General features: G+C 36.1%; 2 protein-coding genes across 2 annotated transcripts in view; both read left to right on the forward strand.

The window, feature by feature from the left end:
- KCNB2 (potassium voltage-gated channel subfamily B member 2) overlaps positions 1-12,297 on the forward strand; it is a 504,596-nt gene extending 492,299 nt beyond the window's left edge. Inside the window, exon 3 of the mRNA XM_069100114.1 lies at positions 7,761-12,297. Within this exon, the coding sequence (XP_068956215.1) occupies positions 7,761-9,923 (2,163 nt within the window). The 3' untranslated portion in view covers positions 9,924-12,297. The remainder of the gene's footprint in view (positions 1-7,760) is intronic.
- Positions 1-18,823, forward strand: part of TERF1 (telomeric repeat binding factor 1) — a 207,246-nt gene that overhangs the window by 68,568 nt on the left and 119,855 nt on the right. The window lies entirely within an intron of this gene.

An 18,823-nucleotide genomic window follows, 5' to 3' on the forward strand; every position in this document is an offset into this window, starting at 1 on the left:
ATTGAGCAATGACTGAACAAGTTGTGGTACATGATTGTGATGGAGTATTATTGTGCTGTAAGAAATGAGGAGCAGGATGATTTCAGAAAAACCTGGAAAGATTTACATTAACTGATGCAAAGTGAAGTGAGCAGAACCAGGAGAACACTGAATCCAGTAACAGCAATATTATATGATGATCAACTCTCTGAATGACTTAGCTATTTTCAGCAATATAATGATCCAAGAAAATTCCAAAGGAGTCATGATGAACAATGCTATCCCCCTCCAGAGAAAAAATTGATGAAATCTGAATGCAGATTTAAGAATACTATTTTCACTTTATTTTTTTCATGGTGGTTTTCTTTTTGATCTGTGTTTTCTTTCACAACATGACCAATTTAGAAATATCTTGCATGATTACACATGTATAACCTATATCAAATTGCTTACCATCTCAGGGAGGGGTGAGAGGAAGGAAGTAGGGAGAGAATTTGGAACTCAAAATTTTAAAATATGTATGTTGAAATTATTTTACATGTAATTGGAAAAAATAAAATGCTATTCAAAAAATGATGATGGGGTAGTTTCAGAAAAAACGGAAAGATCTGTATGTACCGATGCAGAGTGAAGTGAGAAGAGTTGGGAGATTGTGCATAGCAGAAATAATGTTGTGATGATAATCAACTGTGAAAGACTTTTTTACTCTTTCTGGTCAGTGCAGCAGTCCAGGACAGTTCCAAAGGACTCATAATGACAGGATACTGTCCACCTTCAGAGAGACAACTGGGGAACTCAAAGTGCAAATTGATGTGTGGTTTTCTTGCTTTTTTTTTTTTGCTTTCTGTTTAATATGGAAATGTGTTTTGCATGATTTCACATATATGATTGATATCATTTTGCTTGTCTTAACAGTGGGTGGAGAAGTAGGGGAGAGGGAAAGAATTTGGAGTTCAAAATTTTAAAAGAAGAAAATGCTTTTAAAAATTTAATTTTTTTTTCAAAAGCACAGAATCTAGGGGTGGATTCATTCTGTTCTTAGAGACTGAAGAGAGAAAATAAAAAAGAATATATGAAAAGTGATATACTAGGGTATAAAGGAGGAAGAAGTCAGGAATGGGAGAATTTGCTATTTCATATTTTGGTATATGAGAAGAATATGCAAATATAGAGATAGAAATAGGAGAGTGGCCATCAAATGAACTTTATTCATTATCTGAAATAAATAAAGAAGACACACATGGGGCAGCTAGGTGGCACAGTGAGTAAAGCGCTGGCCCCAGAGTGGGGAGGATCTGAGTTTGGTTCAGGCCTCAGACACTTAACACCAACACAAAAAAACTAGCCATATAACATTGGGCAAGTTACTTAACCCCAATTGCCCTCCAAAAGGCAAAAAAAAGACACACACAAAGAATTTGACTTAGAAATATATCAAGCAATGTCCAAAAGAAAAAGAGGATTAAAAGGAAAGATAATGCATGGAAAAGAGTAGTCTTAAGCAAAAGAAACTTCCTGAACCTGAAAAGAGGATCAAAAACAAAAGGGAACTAAAATTTAAAAAGAACCTTAAATTTCCTCTTAGATAATTGGAGAATAAACCAAACAAATTTTGATACAGGTATGTAATCAAATATTATTGTTCCCTAAGAAGTTATAAAATTATTTTGGAGGATCCTGGGTAGTATGAATTGATACAAAATTAAATGAGCAGGATCAAGAGAGCACTTTATACAAGGACAACATTATAAAAAAAACAACTTTGAAAAATGTACCTCTGATCAAGGAAATAACCATCTATGTCTCCAGGACACCTTTGGTGGAGCATGTTCCTCATCTTCTGAAAGAGAAGTAATGGAAAAAAGGTGCAAAAATATAATTTTTTCTGGACATTGCCATTGTATGGATTTATTTTGCTTAATTATGCTTATTTCATTTTTAATTTAATTTTTTTATGTTATTTTAGACTCAAATGCCAGAACATAGATACAGAATAGAAAAAAGAAACAAAAACAGATCACAAACTTAAATATTGGAACTTAAATACAAAGTTAGGAAAAAAGAAAAGCATACCATGTGCATAGCAGACGATAAGAAGGATTCAAAATATATAACAATAAATTTTCATTTCAAGAAAGCCTATATCATAAATATACTCATTGTGTGGAGAATGGCCCATCTTTACTTCATTGTGAGTTTTCTTTTGTTTTCTGCTGTGCACTTTTTTATTTTGTTCTTTTTTTCCCTCCCCAGAAGGCCACAATAAAGTTTAGATATGTTTCTCTATAGCTATAAATATATACATGTCCTCCCCACCCCTCAGAAGACTACAATAAACTTTAGATATGTTTCTCCATAGCAATAGATATATACATACACATATATAGATACATATGTAGATGTATACTTTCCCAAACCTATTCTATTCCTGATCTTTGTTTTTATGTATGTGCATATCTCTTGTTTTCTATTCCTCCTGCCTCTTCTACTTTACTTTTACCCACTACCTTGCCCTCCTATGACTTTGCCTACCCCCCTCCAAGGATCCTTCCCCTATCCTCCCATTTCCATTAATCTAAACACCCTTCTATACCCCTATTTACCTATTCCCTCACCCTCCCCTCTAAAAATCCCATCCTTGTCCCCATCCCCCTCCTTATGCCCCTACCATTTTATTTCTTCTAAATTTATAAGATTTTTATTACTCTTTTAAATATATATGTGTGTGTGTTTGTGTGTGTGTGTTGTTCCCTCTTAAACTCATTGCCAATGAAAGTAGGTTGCCAGAACTACCCGCCCTCCTCCCCCATCTAATTCCTGTGTATCAATTCTTCCTCTTGCACCTTATTGGTATAAAATAATTACTCTTTTAAGCTGTTCCTAAATGGTTTTACTTTTTAAATTCATATCATACTCAGGTTTACCCCAATCTTTCTTATGAACTACCCAATTGTTGTTTTTTTGCTTTTTTTTTTTTGGAGGGCAATTGGGGTTAAGTGACTTGCCCAAAGTCACACGGCTAGTAAGTGTGTCAAGTGTCTGAGGCTGGATTTGAACTCAGGTCCTGCTGACTCCAGGGCCAGTTCTCTATTCACTGAGCCACCCAGCCACCCCTGAACTAACCAATTATTAATAAGAATATTAGATATACATTTTACATATATAAAAAGTAAACAAAAAATTTTTAAAAATAAAAAGTAAACAGTTTATCCTTATGAATCCCTTATAATGGTTATGTACATTATATTTCTATTGGTTCTTGTATGTTAAATTGTATATTAAGTTCAGGATTTTTTAATAAAGTCTTGAAAATCTGAGAGTTTATCAAAGATCCATTTTTTTCATTAAAGATAATACTTAACTTTGCAGGGTATGATATTTGGGGGGGGGGGAGTCCCAGTTCTTTTGCTCTCTGATATGTTGTGTTCCAAGACCTGTGGTCCTTTAATGTCTCTGTGGCTAGGTCTTATGTAATTCTAATTGTGCCATCATCATATTTAAATTGTTTTAATCTTGATGCATTTAATATTTTTTCCTTGAGCTGGGCATTTTGGAACTTGACTGTGATATGCCTATGAGTTTTTCTCATAGGATCTTTTTTAAGTGGTAATCAATGGATTTTTTCTGTTTCTACTTTCCTACCTTGTTCAAATGCTTCAGGACAATTTTTTTTTAATTATTTCTTGTATGATTGTATCGAGATTCTTTTTTTGATCATAACTTTCAGTTCTTGATCTATTCTCCAGATCTGTTGTTTTTCTTATGTTTCACCTTCTATTCTTTTATTCATATTTTGTTTAATCATTTCTTGATCTCTTATAATTTCACTGGCTTCACTTTGCCCAATTCTTCTGGATCCTCTTTTATAATTGGTTGCCTTTCCTTTCATATCCTTCTTATTTTTCTTGGATTATTCTTTTTTTTTTTTAGTTTTTTCCTCCATCTCTGTCATTTGATTTCTGAAGTCTTTTTAAGATCTTCTATAAATTCTTTTTGGGCCAGTAACCATTTGTAACAAGTAACAAACTCTTTGGGGGTTTCTTCAATTTTCTCTGAAGATGAACCCTGGTCATCTCTATTCCCATAATAGGTTTCCATGGTTGGATTCTTTCTCCTTTGCAGTGATAACTTAATTATTTATAGTCACCTCTAACCCTGGGTATGGGGAATGATGCCTCTTGCCCCAGCTCTTTAGCTCTCCCCTCTAGCCTGAAACCAAAGCCAAACCTCCAGCCTCCTGTAAGTGCCCACAGCCAGAGGCTTTCTGTCCCACTGCTTCTGCACTCACCCCACATGGGATGGTTCCTTCTTGCCCCCACTGCTCTTTATAGCACGGCTGGGTCTGGTGTTCCTGGTCAGCAGAGGTTAACTCCATCTTCCAGAGCTCAACTGCCCCACTCCTCTCACTATCCCAGGGGTAAAAGTTCCTTTGGCTGGGGCAGAGGCAGCCTCTCCAATAACCTAACCCCAGGGCTTTTTGCTTGCTGTTAAAATGGAACCTAGCCTGGAGGTTTTACTCTTTGGAGGGACCACCTCCTCTGGTAATTTTCTTCTGACCTCAAGTTGTCCCAGGAGGACCTTGGTTATACCCCTGTTCTTATTTGTCTCCACCCATACTTTCTTCACCCTAAGGTACTATTTTAACTCTTGTGGGGGAAAATCTTGAGAGCTTGGAATTTTCTGACCTACTCTGCCATCTTCCCAGAATCCTCTCCCATGCTTATTTCTTACAAGGGTTTTTCCCTCTTTCTCTCAGTTAACTAAGGAGGTGGTGGGAAGGGACAGAAGAGTTAGCAAAAATGATGCCAACAAAAAGAGAGAACTATTGAAGCTTGTTTAAAGCAGGGAACTGAAGGAAATTCAGAAGAAAGCACAGAGAAGGACAGTTTTGAAAGTAATGTGTAGAATTTATTATATACTTTTTTTAAAAGCAAGTGGTACAAAATTGAAATTCACAGTATGAAATAGAATATGGTTTTATGTTCTGTGTTTGTAGTTTAAGTTCAGAATAAGCAAAATGTTTTGTTCTAAAAATTTAATGAAAGAATTGTTGTAAAATAGTGAAGCTTAGTAGAGGTTAAAAGGAATGAATGTGTAATGGACCCTAGTCAGTTCAATTTTGTGTTTTACTTAAACATTTTTCTATACCTTGAGAGTAGGAGCAGAGAATGTGATTGGTAAGGGATAGATACCCAAGACTGGTTCACACAAATGGAAAAAAGATTCAAGGCTAAAGAAGAGGAACTCATTGAAATAAGTGGCACACCATTGAGTGAGCACAAGTTAGAGAGCAAAGTGAAGCCAGAATAGATTTGATGGAATAGGAGGAAATGGAAGCATCAAGGGAGCAGAGATTAAGATAAAGGCAGAGAGCCAGGTTTAAGAAGAATAAGAGAGTGGGAGAGGTAGAAGGACAGAAGAGTGTGTTCAGAGAAGGTATTTGAGTTTCTAAAAATTTTCTGCTAAAGAAATGCTAATTTTCTTTATCCTAAAACTATTGCAAGGGATTTTGGGATTTTTAACTGAATAGAATCTTAGACATCTCCTTAGTCCTCTCAACTTTTAGATCCCAAAGAAGCTGGATCATGCAAAGAATAAATAGCTAAGCCCAAATTTGAACCCAAGCCTTCTCTTTCAAATACAGATAAGGTTCTGTTTAAATCTAGGAGTCCATAATTTAATGAGAAAAAGTCAGATCATGCTGTTTCATTATTTCATAGCTCTACAACATAGATTTTCTCAGTCTTGTTCTTCCATAACTTCCATAACCTCCTTAGCCTATCCTTCTTAGATACTGCCCTTACAACTTATTCTGTAACCAACCCACAGTCTACCCCTTCTGTGGATTAATTGCTAGACCTTTCTTGAGAGGCAGTTGCCAGAATTGAATGCCTGTCCCAGAGATTGACATGCTTTACAAGTTGTTTGGATCTACTTCACCCTTCTTTCCCCACTTCTAAATTTGTAAATGTCACATGTCACTTCCTATATTTAATGTGCATGTTTGTCACTTCTCTTCCAAAAGCTTTCTCCATGAAATCTTCCTTTACTCACGGAGAATAGCTTGTACATTTGTCAACTCCAAAACTAGGAACACTCTGCCTCAGTAATGTAAATTAGGTGTAACAAAGGTAAGCCCGTTAGAACATAGACTTTGACTGCACGGAGAATGGGACAAGGTCTTCTGACCCCTGCAAAATGATATACAAGAAAAAGAATGTATAACTGCTTCCTATATTGAGATGGGGATGGCCCATGGAGCCAATCAATGCACATGATCCAAAGAGATTGCCCTTGTTACAAATGAAAATACTTAACTGTGCTTTTGATGGCCTTTTTTCTTCTGAATATTATATAGTCATATGCACAAATCATTCTACCTCAGTGTCAGGCTTCAGATAATAAATTCTTAGAGGGAAAGAATTTTTTTGTCTTTTTGCTTTCAATCTCATAAATACTACTAATGGTGAGGAAGGGAATATTCTAGAGACAAGGGCACAGATAATGTAGAAAGTAACCTTCTTTCTTTTTTCTTTTTATCTCCATTACCTAACAAAATGCTTTGCATATGTTAGGTGCTGAATAAATGCTTATATAGTCTCTATAGGTGCTAAAGTCCCGTGAAAGGGTGTTTGTTTCCAAGGTGAATGGCCTGACATTTCTAAGGATAATGAGTTTGACTGGGGAGAGGCTTTCCCTAAAAAACTTTCTTTGGGGACCTGGAATTTGAACATGCACCACTGACTAGAACTATTGGATTTGTGGAACAACTTAATAAAGCCAAATGATATTGGGGAAAGGGTGCTAGACTTAGACTCTGAGGAGACCTGGGCTGGACTGTCACCTCTCACATGACTCATTATTTGATAATGGGAAAGTCCTTAAATTTCCCTGAGCTTCAGTTTCTTCATCTGTAAAATGAAGATAATAATGCCTTTAGCCCCTAACAACCCTGGGAAGTGGCCATTATTATCCTCATTTTACAAATGGGGGAAATGAGGCAGACAGATTCTGTGATTGGTCCAAGGCCTCACAGCTGGTAAGTCTCCATGGCTGGATTTGTACTCAGGTCTTCTTAACTCCAGGTTAGGCACTCTTTACACTACATTACCTACCTGCTTCAGCAGCTACAAATATGTCATGTTTTGGGTCACTTTTTTTTTTAAATCAGAGGATCAATTACACCTATTTGCTTTCTAACCACCTTGTATAACTAAAATAGTGAAAGATACTGTGATTTCATGAAAAAGGGGAAGGCAAAGGGCAGAGAATAAGAATTTATATGGAATTGATTCTGTGCCAGGCATTGTGATAAATGCTCTGCTTTTATTGTCTCATTTGATCCTCATAATAACCCTGTGAGATAGATTCTGTTATTGTCCCCATCTTACACTTAAGGAAACTCAGACAGAGATTAAATGACTTGCCCAAGGTCACACAGCTAGAAAATGTGTGAGATCAGATTTGGACTCTACTCCTCCCGATTCCAAACCCAGTGTTCTATCCACTGCACCCCCTGACTGCTGAGCATTGGACTTGTAATCAGAAGACCTGAATTTGAGTCCCAGCTCCACCTCCTTATTAACTGGGCAAACCACTTAAACTCTCTGATCTTTAGTTTCCTTGCTATATAATGGAGTTAATTATTCTTGCACTATCTACTTACAGGATTATTGTGAGAAAAGGGCTTTATAAACTGCAAAACCCTGTTTGCAAGCACTAAATGTCAACTTTTCTTTGATTTGTAGATGGCTAATTAATGTTTTATTTTTCCCCTCCAGATCTTGGCCATTGTATCCATTCTATTCATCGTGCTATCCACCATTGCCCTGTCTCTCAACACCCTACCTGAGCTTCAAGAAATGGACGAATTTGGTCAGCCCAATGACAACCCACAGTTAGCACATGTTGAGGCTGTCTGCATAGCCTGGTTTACGATGGAGTACCTTTTACGCTTCCTGTCCTCACCAAATAAGTGGAAGTTCTTTAAAGGTCCATTAAATGTCATTGATTTGCTGGCCATTTTACCATATTATGTCACCATTTTCCTCACTGAGTCCAACAAGAGTGTGCTCCAGTTCCAGAACGTCAGGAGAGTGGTGCAGATCTTCCGTATCATGAGAATACTCCGGATCCTGAAACTTGCCAGACATTCAACAGGCCTCCAGTCTTTAGGATTCACTCTGAGACGGAGTTACAATGAATTGGGTTTGTTGATACTCTTTTTAGCCATGGGGATAATGATATTTTCTAGTCTCGTGTTTTTTGCTGAGAAGGATGAAGATGCTACCAAGTTCACCAGTATCCCTGCCTCCTTTTGGTGGGCCACCATCACCATGACCACCGTAGGCTATGGTGACATCTACCCTAAAACTTTATTGGGAAAAATTGTGGGAGGCCTCTGCTGTATAGCTGGGGTGCTAGTGATTGCACTTCCTATCCCAATCATTGTGAACAATTTCTCCGAGTTTTACAAGGAACAAAAACGTCAGGAGAAGGCAATTAAAAGGAGGGAGGCTCTGGAGCGAGCTAAAAGAAATGGAAGTATTGTTTCCATGAACTTAAAAGATGCCTTTGCTCGGAGTATGGAACTTATTGATGTGGCTGTGGAGAAAGTAGGAGATTCTGCCAACACTAAGGACTCAACAGATGATAACCACCTGTCTCCAAGTCGATGGAAGTGGGCCAGGAAAGCATTGTCTGAAACCAGCTCCAACAAATCCTATGAGAATAAGTATCAGGAAGTGAGTCAGAAAGATTCCCATGAACAGCTCAATAATACTTCTTCAAGCCCACAACACTTGAGTGCCCACAAACTGGAGATGCTATACAATGAAATCACTAAGACTACACAGCCCCACTCACATTTGAATGCCTCCGACTACCAAGAGCAGGCTGAAAAACCACCAGTGTACAAAGAAGAGATTGAGATGGAGGAGGTAGCCTGCCCTCAGGAGCAGCTGGCTGTGGCCCAGACAGAGGTCATCATGGACATGAGGAGCACTTCTAGCATTGACAGCTTCACCAGCTGTGCAACCGACTTCACAGAAACTGAAAGATCACCCCTCCCACCCTATGCCAGCACTCACTTGCAAATGAGATTCCCCCCTGATCACACAGGGACAGAAGAGCACCAAAGAACCAAGGGACTCCCATTTTTAACACTCACCAGGGAGAAAAGTTCTGCCCCTAGAGATGCTACATTTGAATATACTCCAATTGACACCATTGGGAGCCCAGACTCAGTAGTACCCCAGTCTGGGCTGCATGGTCCTCTTCAATTTGACAGTGCAACAGAGAGTCCCAAAAGTTCTCTGAAAGGTAGCAATCCCCTAAAGTCCAGGTCCCTGAAAGTGAACTTCAAGGAAAGCAGAGGCAGTGCCCCCCAGACTCCACCTAGCACTGCCAGGCCCTTGCCAGTCACCACCATGGCGGACTTTACTCTACCCACACCCCAACATATCAGCACCATTCTCTTAGAGGAGAATTCTCCCCAGGGGGAGAGACCCTTGCTGGGCTCTGAGGTCTCAGGGCTCTGTCAAGGACCTGCAAAAGGTTCATCCCCTCTGTTTCCCAAACAAAAACTATTTCCTTTCTCGTCAAGAGAGAGGAGAAGTTTCACTGAAATAGACACTGGAGAAGATGAAGACTTCTTAGAGCTCCATGGAGCCTCAGAGGACAGGCAGTCAGACCCCAGCACAAACTGCTGTGGGAGTAAGCATAGTGATGGAAGAGACCCTTTAAGAGAAGAGACCAGTGCTCTCTCTTCCTCCCCACAAAACACAAGTCACAACTGTATGCAAGACATTTACCAAGCTGCGGGCGAAGTGAAAAAGGACAATAATGAAGAAGGGTGCAAGATGGAAAACCATTTGTTTGCCCCAGAGATTCATTCAAATCCCGGGGAGGCAGGTTATTGTCCCACGCGTGAAACCAGCATGTGACTAGTTAAAAAAGCAATAAAAACTTGTTTCTTAAAAACTACAATTAGTAAAGCCTATGAACTAAAAATGGGAAGCCTCCCCTATCCTTCCCCCCTCCCACAAAAACAAGTGCATAAGATGTTATTTTTGCATGGCATGAACAGTTTAGTTTAAGTACTGTTTAAATAAAGAGTCAAGGCTGCTTTTTGTAACAACCTAACACAAATGACTTCACAACAGTGGATAAAATAAAGAGAGCTCTATCAGGAATTGGCATTCTGCAACGTCTGACATTTTTGATCCTTTCACTCATAATTAGACAAATTTTCAACTGTTTTAACAATTTGGGGGGTTCCAATGAATTTTAAAATTTGCACATGAAAGGATGAAATGTCAATGCATGCATTCATAACAATGTGAAAAAAAAGGTGCTTCGAGCTTGCAAAATGCATCTATTTGTAAATAATGGATTTGGGGGAGCCAAAAATCTCAAGAATATATGGAATTAAATTTCCAGGGACACAGGTACTTCCTTCATAGCCTGATGCCAGGAGGAGCTGTACAGACTTATGTTGCAAGATTGCAACCTCTATTTAAAGTATCTCATGTACCTTGCTTTCTATTATAAGACTCATTGTCTATTAGTTTATTTAAGGGAATACAGTATTTTTAGTTCTCTGTGCTATGTCATAGGGTGCATTTTTTATTTGACTTTGCTTAATTGTGGCATTTGTGGTTTAAATTATAACCCATGAGAATAGGCAAGATTTAATGACCAGAAATTAAGTTATTTGGAATTTCATATTAAAAGTTGGCAATACCTAGCTATCATGGCATTATCTATGATGGAAAAATAAACCAAGGACCATAGTTTAGAGCTAGAAGGAACCTCAGGAGTCATATAGTCTCACTCCCTTTGTTTTACAGATGAAGAAATGGAGGCCCAGGGGGTACAATGACTTGCACAAATTCAAAGCGGTAATAAGCATCACATATCAAATTAGAACTCAGGTCCTCTGACTCCAAAGCTTCTTTCCATGACACCATGAAAAAACAGAATATACTTGAAGTTTAGAGCATTTTACCATTAATGAAGCACTTTATACATAATGACCCTCTGAGGCAAGTAATGTAAGTATAAGTGGCCCCTTGTTACAGATGAGAAAACTGAGGCCCTATGAAGTTAACTGTCTTATTGGAAGACACATGGTCTATGAATGGTAGAACCAGTACTTGACCTAAACCCTGCTCCCCATTCTCTGGGCTCCCAGTCCAATGCTTTATAACATGCTGCCCTAAATTCTATTTTAAAATAATTTTAATGGTCATTTTTGTCCAAGCTTATTAAAATATGAGAAATCCTTTATCTTAGAAGCTACTCTATTTTCTTCAAGTCCAACATGAACTACCTCCCTCTTCTCCATTAGGGTACAGACCTTCCAATAGGCACATGACACTTCTTTTCCCTAAAGAGGGTCTTCACTTAATCTTTGGATGGGTATAAAGAAAATAATCACTAAAGATGCCCACCATATTGCCAATGGAACACATGTTGATGTACTGAAAAATATTACTATCCTGAGAAACATGAAATCTCAATTCTCTTTTGTACTCTGCCACGAGCTAGTTGGTCTTAGAGAAGTCATCAAAACTCTCTGCCCCTCAGTTTTCTCATCTGTAGGAATGTGGCTCAGATGATTTCCTGTGTGCCTTCTTTTTGCTCTAAATTTCTGTATTTCAGCAGTTTTTCAGAAATCTCTGAAATCTGCTTGACTTTAATTAAGGACATGTGAATGTTTGGTGAGAGATACACAGTTCAGAATACAATGGACCAAAATCTAAGCACAAAATATTTTTGGGTTTTTTTTAATAAAAAAAACTGCATTACAAGTTTTATTACTAAATCACTTTCTTTTAATGATTAAATTAGTCTGTGTTTATAATCTAACTTAAAACTTTTATAAAATATCATTTCTTTATGAATAGAATCTGGTCATTATCTCTCAATTTTGAATGCAATTTGGAGGGCAGGGGTCTTAGTTGAAATACAGGTAGCTCTACTATTAAATATAATTTTACATATCTATTTTCCACTGTGCTTCAACTTACAATTATTTTCATGTTTAATTGTTCTGAAGCATAGCTCATAATGTCATGATCATTAATCACATACATTTATTTATGTTGTTTGTTAGTTGATATTTTCAATAACTAAGACTAAATGAGAGACAGTTTTTATATGCTTAAAGTGTTGGTCCGTATTTTCTATAGACAATTTTCCAGAATCAAGCCTAAAGGTATTTTCCAAAATACTTTCCTATAGGTAAAATATAAACAAGACCCAATAGCCACTTTAGAATGTGTCTACATGAAATGAGGTATTGTTGTTTGTTTTTTTTTTTCTGAGTGATCTATAATAATGGGTTCATTTAAAAAAAATTATGTCATTTGTCTACATGGCACATGATGAAACAGAGCGCAGACAGTTTTCTGGGGTGAATTTGTCTTACTGTCCAAAAAGTTCACCAATGATGTATCTGTTAATTCTACCCCAGGTTTTGCCCAAAGACACTAACTCTACAACCCATGATTTTGAAAGCCTTCTATCAGAAAATCCCCCTCTTCAGTCTGAGAGTTTTAAGGAAAGGCTATTTTAGGGGTGAAATTCTTAAGAAATTCTTCTACCCCAAGCCCTTCCTCCAATTCTCCCTAATTTTTTATGGTCAAAAGTCTTTAGCAGAAAAAGAAAAACACTTTATTCCTCAGGCAAACAATTTCACAAAGAGATATTTGGTGGGGGTGGCTTGGAAGGCTTCCAAGATGATCTGGAGAGTGTACTGAAAGTAACCTGGAGGTTATTGTCTCTAGGGGATATTCCTTACTATTACCCACAACTTAATGCTTATTGACACTTGTCAGTGAGCAAAGAATTTCTGGATCTCAAAAGAAATAATCTATGACATGGATGATCAGTTAATTCTTTTAAATCTAGCAACCATATGGATTGCCACTAGGTTTGCTTGGCCACATCATTTGATTTTAGAATAAAAATAAGCAAAATTATTAGGTCAACTGTGTCTTTGCCTAATTCACCTAACACAGCTTCATTTAAACTACTTACCAGAACCAAAGTACACTGGTAGTACATAAACAAAGTGGAAACTAAAGTGCATGTGTAGTGTATCACAAAGAGGAATGAGTGACTGCAATGAGCACTAACAATTAAGACTAGAAAATTTTTCTTTAAATGGGGAAAACCAACCACATTGGGCCAGGATGATACTAGCACCCATGAGTGGATGCACCAGATTACTCTTTAATAAGAAATATTTGCCATCACACACGTACAGGCAAATTATCAGAGGAAACAATTATAATTTGAAAGCTTAAATATATTCCCTCAAACCACCAAAAATTCATAAGGAAGTATCTGGAGAGTTTTTGTGTGCATATGTGATTACCCAGTTTATTAAAAGCAATGTTTGGCCAGTAAGCTACAGTTATTTATTTTTTTAATTATTATTGATAGTGAGTCATGGTCATGTCAACTGTTATCAATTGAATCACATTGATACTATGATAATCTAAATTTTTTTCAAAATTAAATCATTTTAGTATTGTTGGATTTAGGAAAAAAATAATTTTGCATCATGTAGCTATATCTTCTTCTGAGAACTTGGACATGAAATACATTAGACAGGAAGACATAGAAAGCTAATTGTTCTTCTGAAACAAAAATAAAATGTACTTGCAAGTACTTTTAAGATGTATTAAAAACAGTAAGAAGAAATCTTCCCTTAAGAGGAGACTGAAGAAGATTATGGATTGTTTAACATTTTTATTCTAAGAATGTAAAATCGACAAATGTTTATCAAAATAATGTAACATTAATAAATGAAATTCTGATTTTTAAATACCTAGTTTCCTAGAAAATAGATAGTAAAATGGATGAGTTGCTATGAATTTCACCACATTGTCTGTATGAAATCAGAACTGTAATTTCATAGAATTTTTTTAAAGGGCATATAAATTACTATTCTAACCTAATAAGAGATTAGATTGTTTTTCCCCAAAATTCATTTTTAAATAGTTGGTTTCATCTCTATTCCTCTAGAGAAGTTGCCTGTTAATAATACCAAACAAGTACAGGGGGAAAAATCAAACTTTAGGAAAATGTCTATGGAAATTTGTATTTTTATTGACAATTTTGCTTATAATATTAAAAGCAAAGAGCTCTTAATGATTTTCTTACTTAATAGCCATATTACAGCAAAATTTTGCTCTTCTTTTTTTTTTATTTTGAAAGTATTTTGTTTTGTCTTTAAATTCATGTGGATTTTAAATTTTTCTTAAGATTCTAAAAACAGCTTGTTAAACCAACATTCTTTCCTTCCTTCCTTCCTGCCTTCTTTCCTTCCTTTCTTCTTTTTCTTTCTTTCCTTCCTTCCTTCCTTTTTCCTTCCTTCCTTCCTTTTTTTCTTCCTTCCTACCTACCTACCTTCTTTTCTCCTGAAATGAGTCCTATGAAACTTGAATGAAAATGGAAATTTGAAAAGAAGGCACATTACCAATAAAAAGGGGAGAGTTCTAAATCCCAAAATCTTAGAGCACTTCCTAAATTGTTAAATTCCAATTTAAGGAATATTACCATTTATTTATTGATTTCACTAATCATTTATGCTACTTGCCTGACATAATTGAATAAATGTTTATTTTTCTATTATTGCCATTTATGCATAACTTCTTTGCTAGTCTTAAAAGCTTTTAGCCTATAAACATGTATATATATTTTTTTAATAAAGAAAAACCCTTCTTTAATAATAGGGCAACACGGGATGACCAGGAGTTACAAATGAAACAAAAGGGAAATATGGGAAAGAAAATATAAGTTAATAAGATGTTTTTAAACAAGGAAATATATATATATATATTTAGTATACATGTACATATATTTATATACATAAAAAGAGATACATATTAATAAGAATTTCAGAATTGAGAATATAAATCTAATTGTAAATCCTCTGTTCAAGAAATCATTTGTAAAAACATTCCCATCCATAAAGAAATTCTGTGACTGGGTACTGTCTAGTTCCATGGGATGAGCTGAGGTCTCTATAGCTATGTAGGTCTCTTGAATTTTTACTATATGTATCTCAATATTCCCCTTCCATATGTATTTTACTCATATGCTAGTGTTTTCCCTTTTCCAAAGATAGAGTCCAGCCTGCCATAGCAATATCATTCTGAATGGGAACCATCATAAGTTCTAGGGATCAAAACCTAATGATAACAAAGGGACTTAGCCCCTTAATATCAATGAGAACTTGCCTACTAGAACAACCCTTTCATCATAGAAGTGTGCTTTTAGAAACAAAAGATTGTGTTGCATAAAGTCATTTTTACATACCAAGGTGGGTTTTTTTTCTTTAAGAAAAAAAAAGGACAATGGAGTGAGGAACAGATCCAAGAAGTACTGACTCTGGTGTAGGCACAATGAAAATGGTAAGCCTGTAAGCAGTTTGGACAGGTGTAGGCAAAGTAACAACAATATGAGTTGAAAGAAATCACCCAATCTATAAAGTACCCTCACTGTGTACTTTGTGAGGCAAAATGAGGAAAGGAATTTGTAAGGAAAGGAAGAGGTAATAAAGATGGACTTGGAAAGAAAGATCAGTCTCACCTTTCTACTACTTGCTACCAACTATGAAGTCAAAGCAGTACCTTTTAAGATTGGCATTTTGGAATCAATTACTTTATGTCTTCATTATAGATGTTCTCCTCTTCCTCCAAAGTTCCTGGTGAAATTGCTCCCAGCCTTCTCTGGCACCTCTATTTGTACAACTCTATATAATGCCCTTAGAATGAATTGAAACTCTGACAGACCCAAGTCTGCAGGTTTCTGGAACTGGAACTGGTACATCAAGAATCAACAGGAATCTGGAAGTCAACTGAAAGCACCAGTTTGTGCTAATTATGGGCCTCTTTTTTACTGGCCTAGTTTACCAATGGAATCTAAAACTTCAGTTCAATTCAGTGACTGCAAGTAGATTCATCCTTAATCTTATGAGATAGGCCTGTAAAATCAATATCTTCCTTGTATTGCACTGAATTCTGATATGTATGAGGGTAGTGAATGAGGAGATCTAGTCATGTTATTTCATCAATGTGGAGAACTCCAGTGTCCACCAATCTGTAGTAGCAACTTTTCTATAACTTATCTTAGAGTGGCCTGAGCCACAGAAGTGTTAAATGACTTGCTCCCTCCCAGTCCCACAGTTAGTATATGTCAGAAACAGGACTTGAACCCTGGTCTTTTTTTATTCTGAGTCTGGCCTTCTATTCCCTAAGCCATGCTGCCTTTCATGCTGCTTATTAGACCTGTGTATCTTTTTCCTTTAATAGCAAACTAAAAGCAAATATGGACTCATATGATCTAAATTTCTTAGACATAGCCTACTACTATACAGGATTCACTAGCAACAAAATGATCCATGCTATGCACATTCTCTCTATAGAACTAGCAAAGTCTTCCTGTTCATTTTAAAGTCTATTTTTAAAAACTCATAGTACATTATCTTTGTATTATAGTAAACAAGTTTTAAAACTTATGCAAATGTAAAGAGTCATGATATTAAACTATAAACAAGTCAAAAGTAAATGTTTATTAAGCAGTAACAAAGTGCCATTAAGTCACCGAAACATCCTTTTTTAATGCCAAGTTTTAGATTTAACTGCATAATTGCTGCATATATTTCCAGCAGCCAATGTTCATTCTGAAACCAGGTGTGTGGGAATGAGGTAGGAAATGCAAGTCCTAAAAAGACAACTGATTTAATGTATTTTCAATGGAAAAAATAAATCATCCTCTACCTAGTAGATGCTAGTCTATTAGGAAAGACATTTGGAAAGCTCAATGAATGTTCCCACTAAAATTTTGGGGATCTTTCCTTCCTATGAAAACCTTCCTGGCCTACTTCAGAAAATCTTACATCTAATCTTCAATTCAGTGTCCTTGCTTGTCTAAATTCCCCCTTTGTCACTCCCTCCCCTCATTCCTCCAATCCACCCATCAAAGTTCACTTACACATTGGTCATACAATAGTTACCAAGAAAGAAACATCAATTGCAAGAGAGAACAGAGTAGGTTAATGCACAAGAGCAACTTCGAACCCAATATTGACAGTGATAGGAGGCTGTGAGAGAACTGCAGAATAAATACCGCAGGTGCTAAGGAGAAAAGAACTGAAAAGAGACCTATATGAATACAGCATAAAAATGACTCGATGAGAGCAAAGGATAGATTTCCTCAATTTTATTGCTAACAAAAGAAAAATAGTTCTCAGGAGAATAAGAGGAATTTTCTGGCTCTGCACCAGGCACCTGATTTTCAAAAATAAATAGTTTCTTAAATAGGAAGGAGGGGTGTTAATAAAACAGTCATTACTGAGGTCAGGTATCTGAGATGCCAGAGTGCCCAATTGAAGATGTAACAATATTTTAGGCTAGTTGATAAATGTAACATTTCAACCAAGGGAAATGGGTACTTTCATTGCTATTCTTCAAGGCTAAGGTGCAGAAACTAATGGAGTATGAAATGAGGCTTGACCAAAGATATTGGATGTAAACTATATGGTTTCTTATTTCTTTTTATCCAGACCTCTGATTTTGTCAGGGTGGATAACTCCTAGTGTGGGAATTTTCTCAACCAATGCAGAATGGAAACTGATTTGTATTTTATGGGCTTAGTTGCCTAAGGCACTGAGAGTTTAATATACTTGCCCAGTCAGAGACAGGTATTGAACCTGAGTCTTCAAGGCCAGCTCTCGATCCACTAATGCCATGCTGTGTTTTCCTAAATATGCAGTAAAAAATATTTTATATTTGGGGTAGATTTTTTCTTCCTTTTGAATCAAATACAAGTTCCCTTTTTTCCTTTAGTATGACCAGGATTAATTTTGTTTTATTAAAAATTTGTCCTTCTGTCCTTAATTGTAGAAGTAACTTTAGACTGAAAAAGCATTTTACCCAATGCATCTATGTTAATCATCTTGTCATCTAAAACTTTTTCAACTATCTAAATAATCCAAAATATTTAAAACCGAATATTTCCTTAAAATAACAGTTACTGAAACTTATGTTTTAAGGAATTGGAAATTTACAAGAAACATTTATATATTTATCTCGTGCTGCTTTGAAGAAAAAATGACTTCCCTTGGGCAAGTATTTCATTATATTGGGGGAATTTGATAACTCAAAATATTTGACATAGCTGCCTTTTTAATACACAATAAAGAAAAATCTGTGTCTTCAGGAGAAAAAGCAGTCCTTCCTCAAACTATTTTATATGTTAGAGGCTTTTATACTATGTTTAATACTATGAACTTAAATCAACAATCTGAACCATTCATATTCAAGATATATCCTGGTCCTCCTTTATGCTCCAAAATGTCTGTATTGTTAAAAGTACATTCTGTAAAGTAACTCACGTTAAGGCTGTTCTTCATGTAGACACACATCTACAGCATAAGTCCAGCAAAAGTCATGAAACCAAAGTACAAGATATCTCCAAGTTAAAAGTTCTCATCAATTTTGTATTTTTACTTTAGATTTTAGATTTTATAATGTTAGTATTTTTTCATCCAAACAGCATTTTATTAACTAAGGGAAATAACCTAGAAGTGGTTTCAACTTTGATTTTATTTAAAATAGCCAAATCACTCAAATATTGAAATCTATCTTTTTAATATTGTCTTATTATGTATACAGTATTATCTGTGTGATAATGATAGACTGACATGACACAACTACTCCTACACTATCCAAAAGGAATTGTAGCAATGCAGTGTATAATTACTTCAAGCAACATCACTACACTTTCCTACTGTGACCACAAAAAATCACAGATAAGCTTGAGAGCA

Source organism: Petaurus breviceps, unplaced genomic scaffold, assembly GCF_028583685.1.
Source record: "Petaurus breviceps papuanus isolate PSGF00001 unplaced genomic scaffold, PetGlider_PUasm1.0 38, whole genome shotgun sequence".
In the NCBI taxonomy this organism is placed as follows: Eukaryota; Metazoa; Chordata; class Mammalia; order Diprotodontia; family Petauridae; genus Petaurus; species Petaurus breviceps.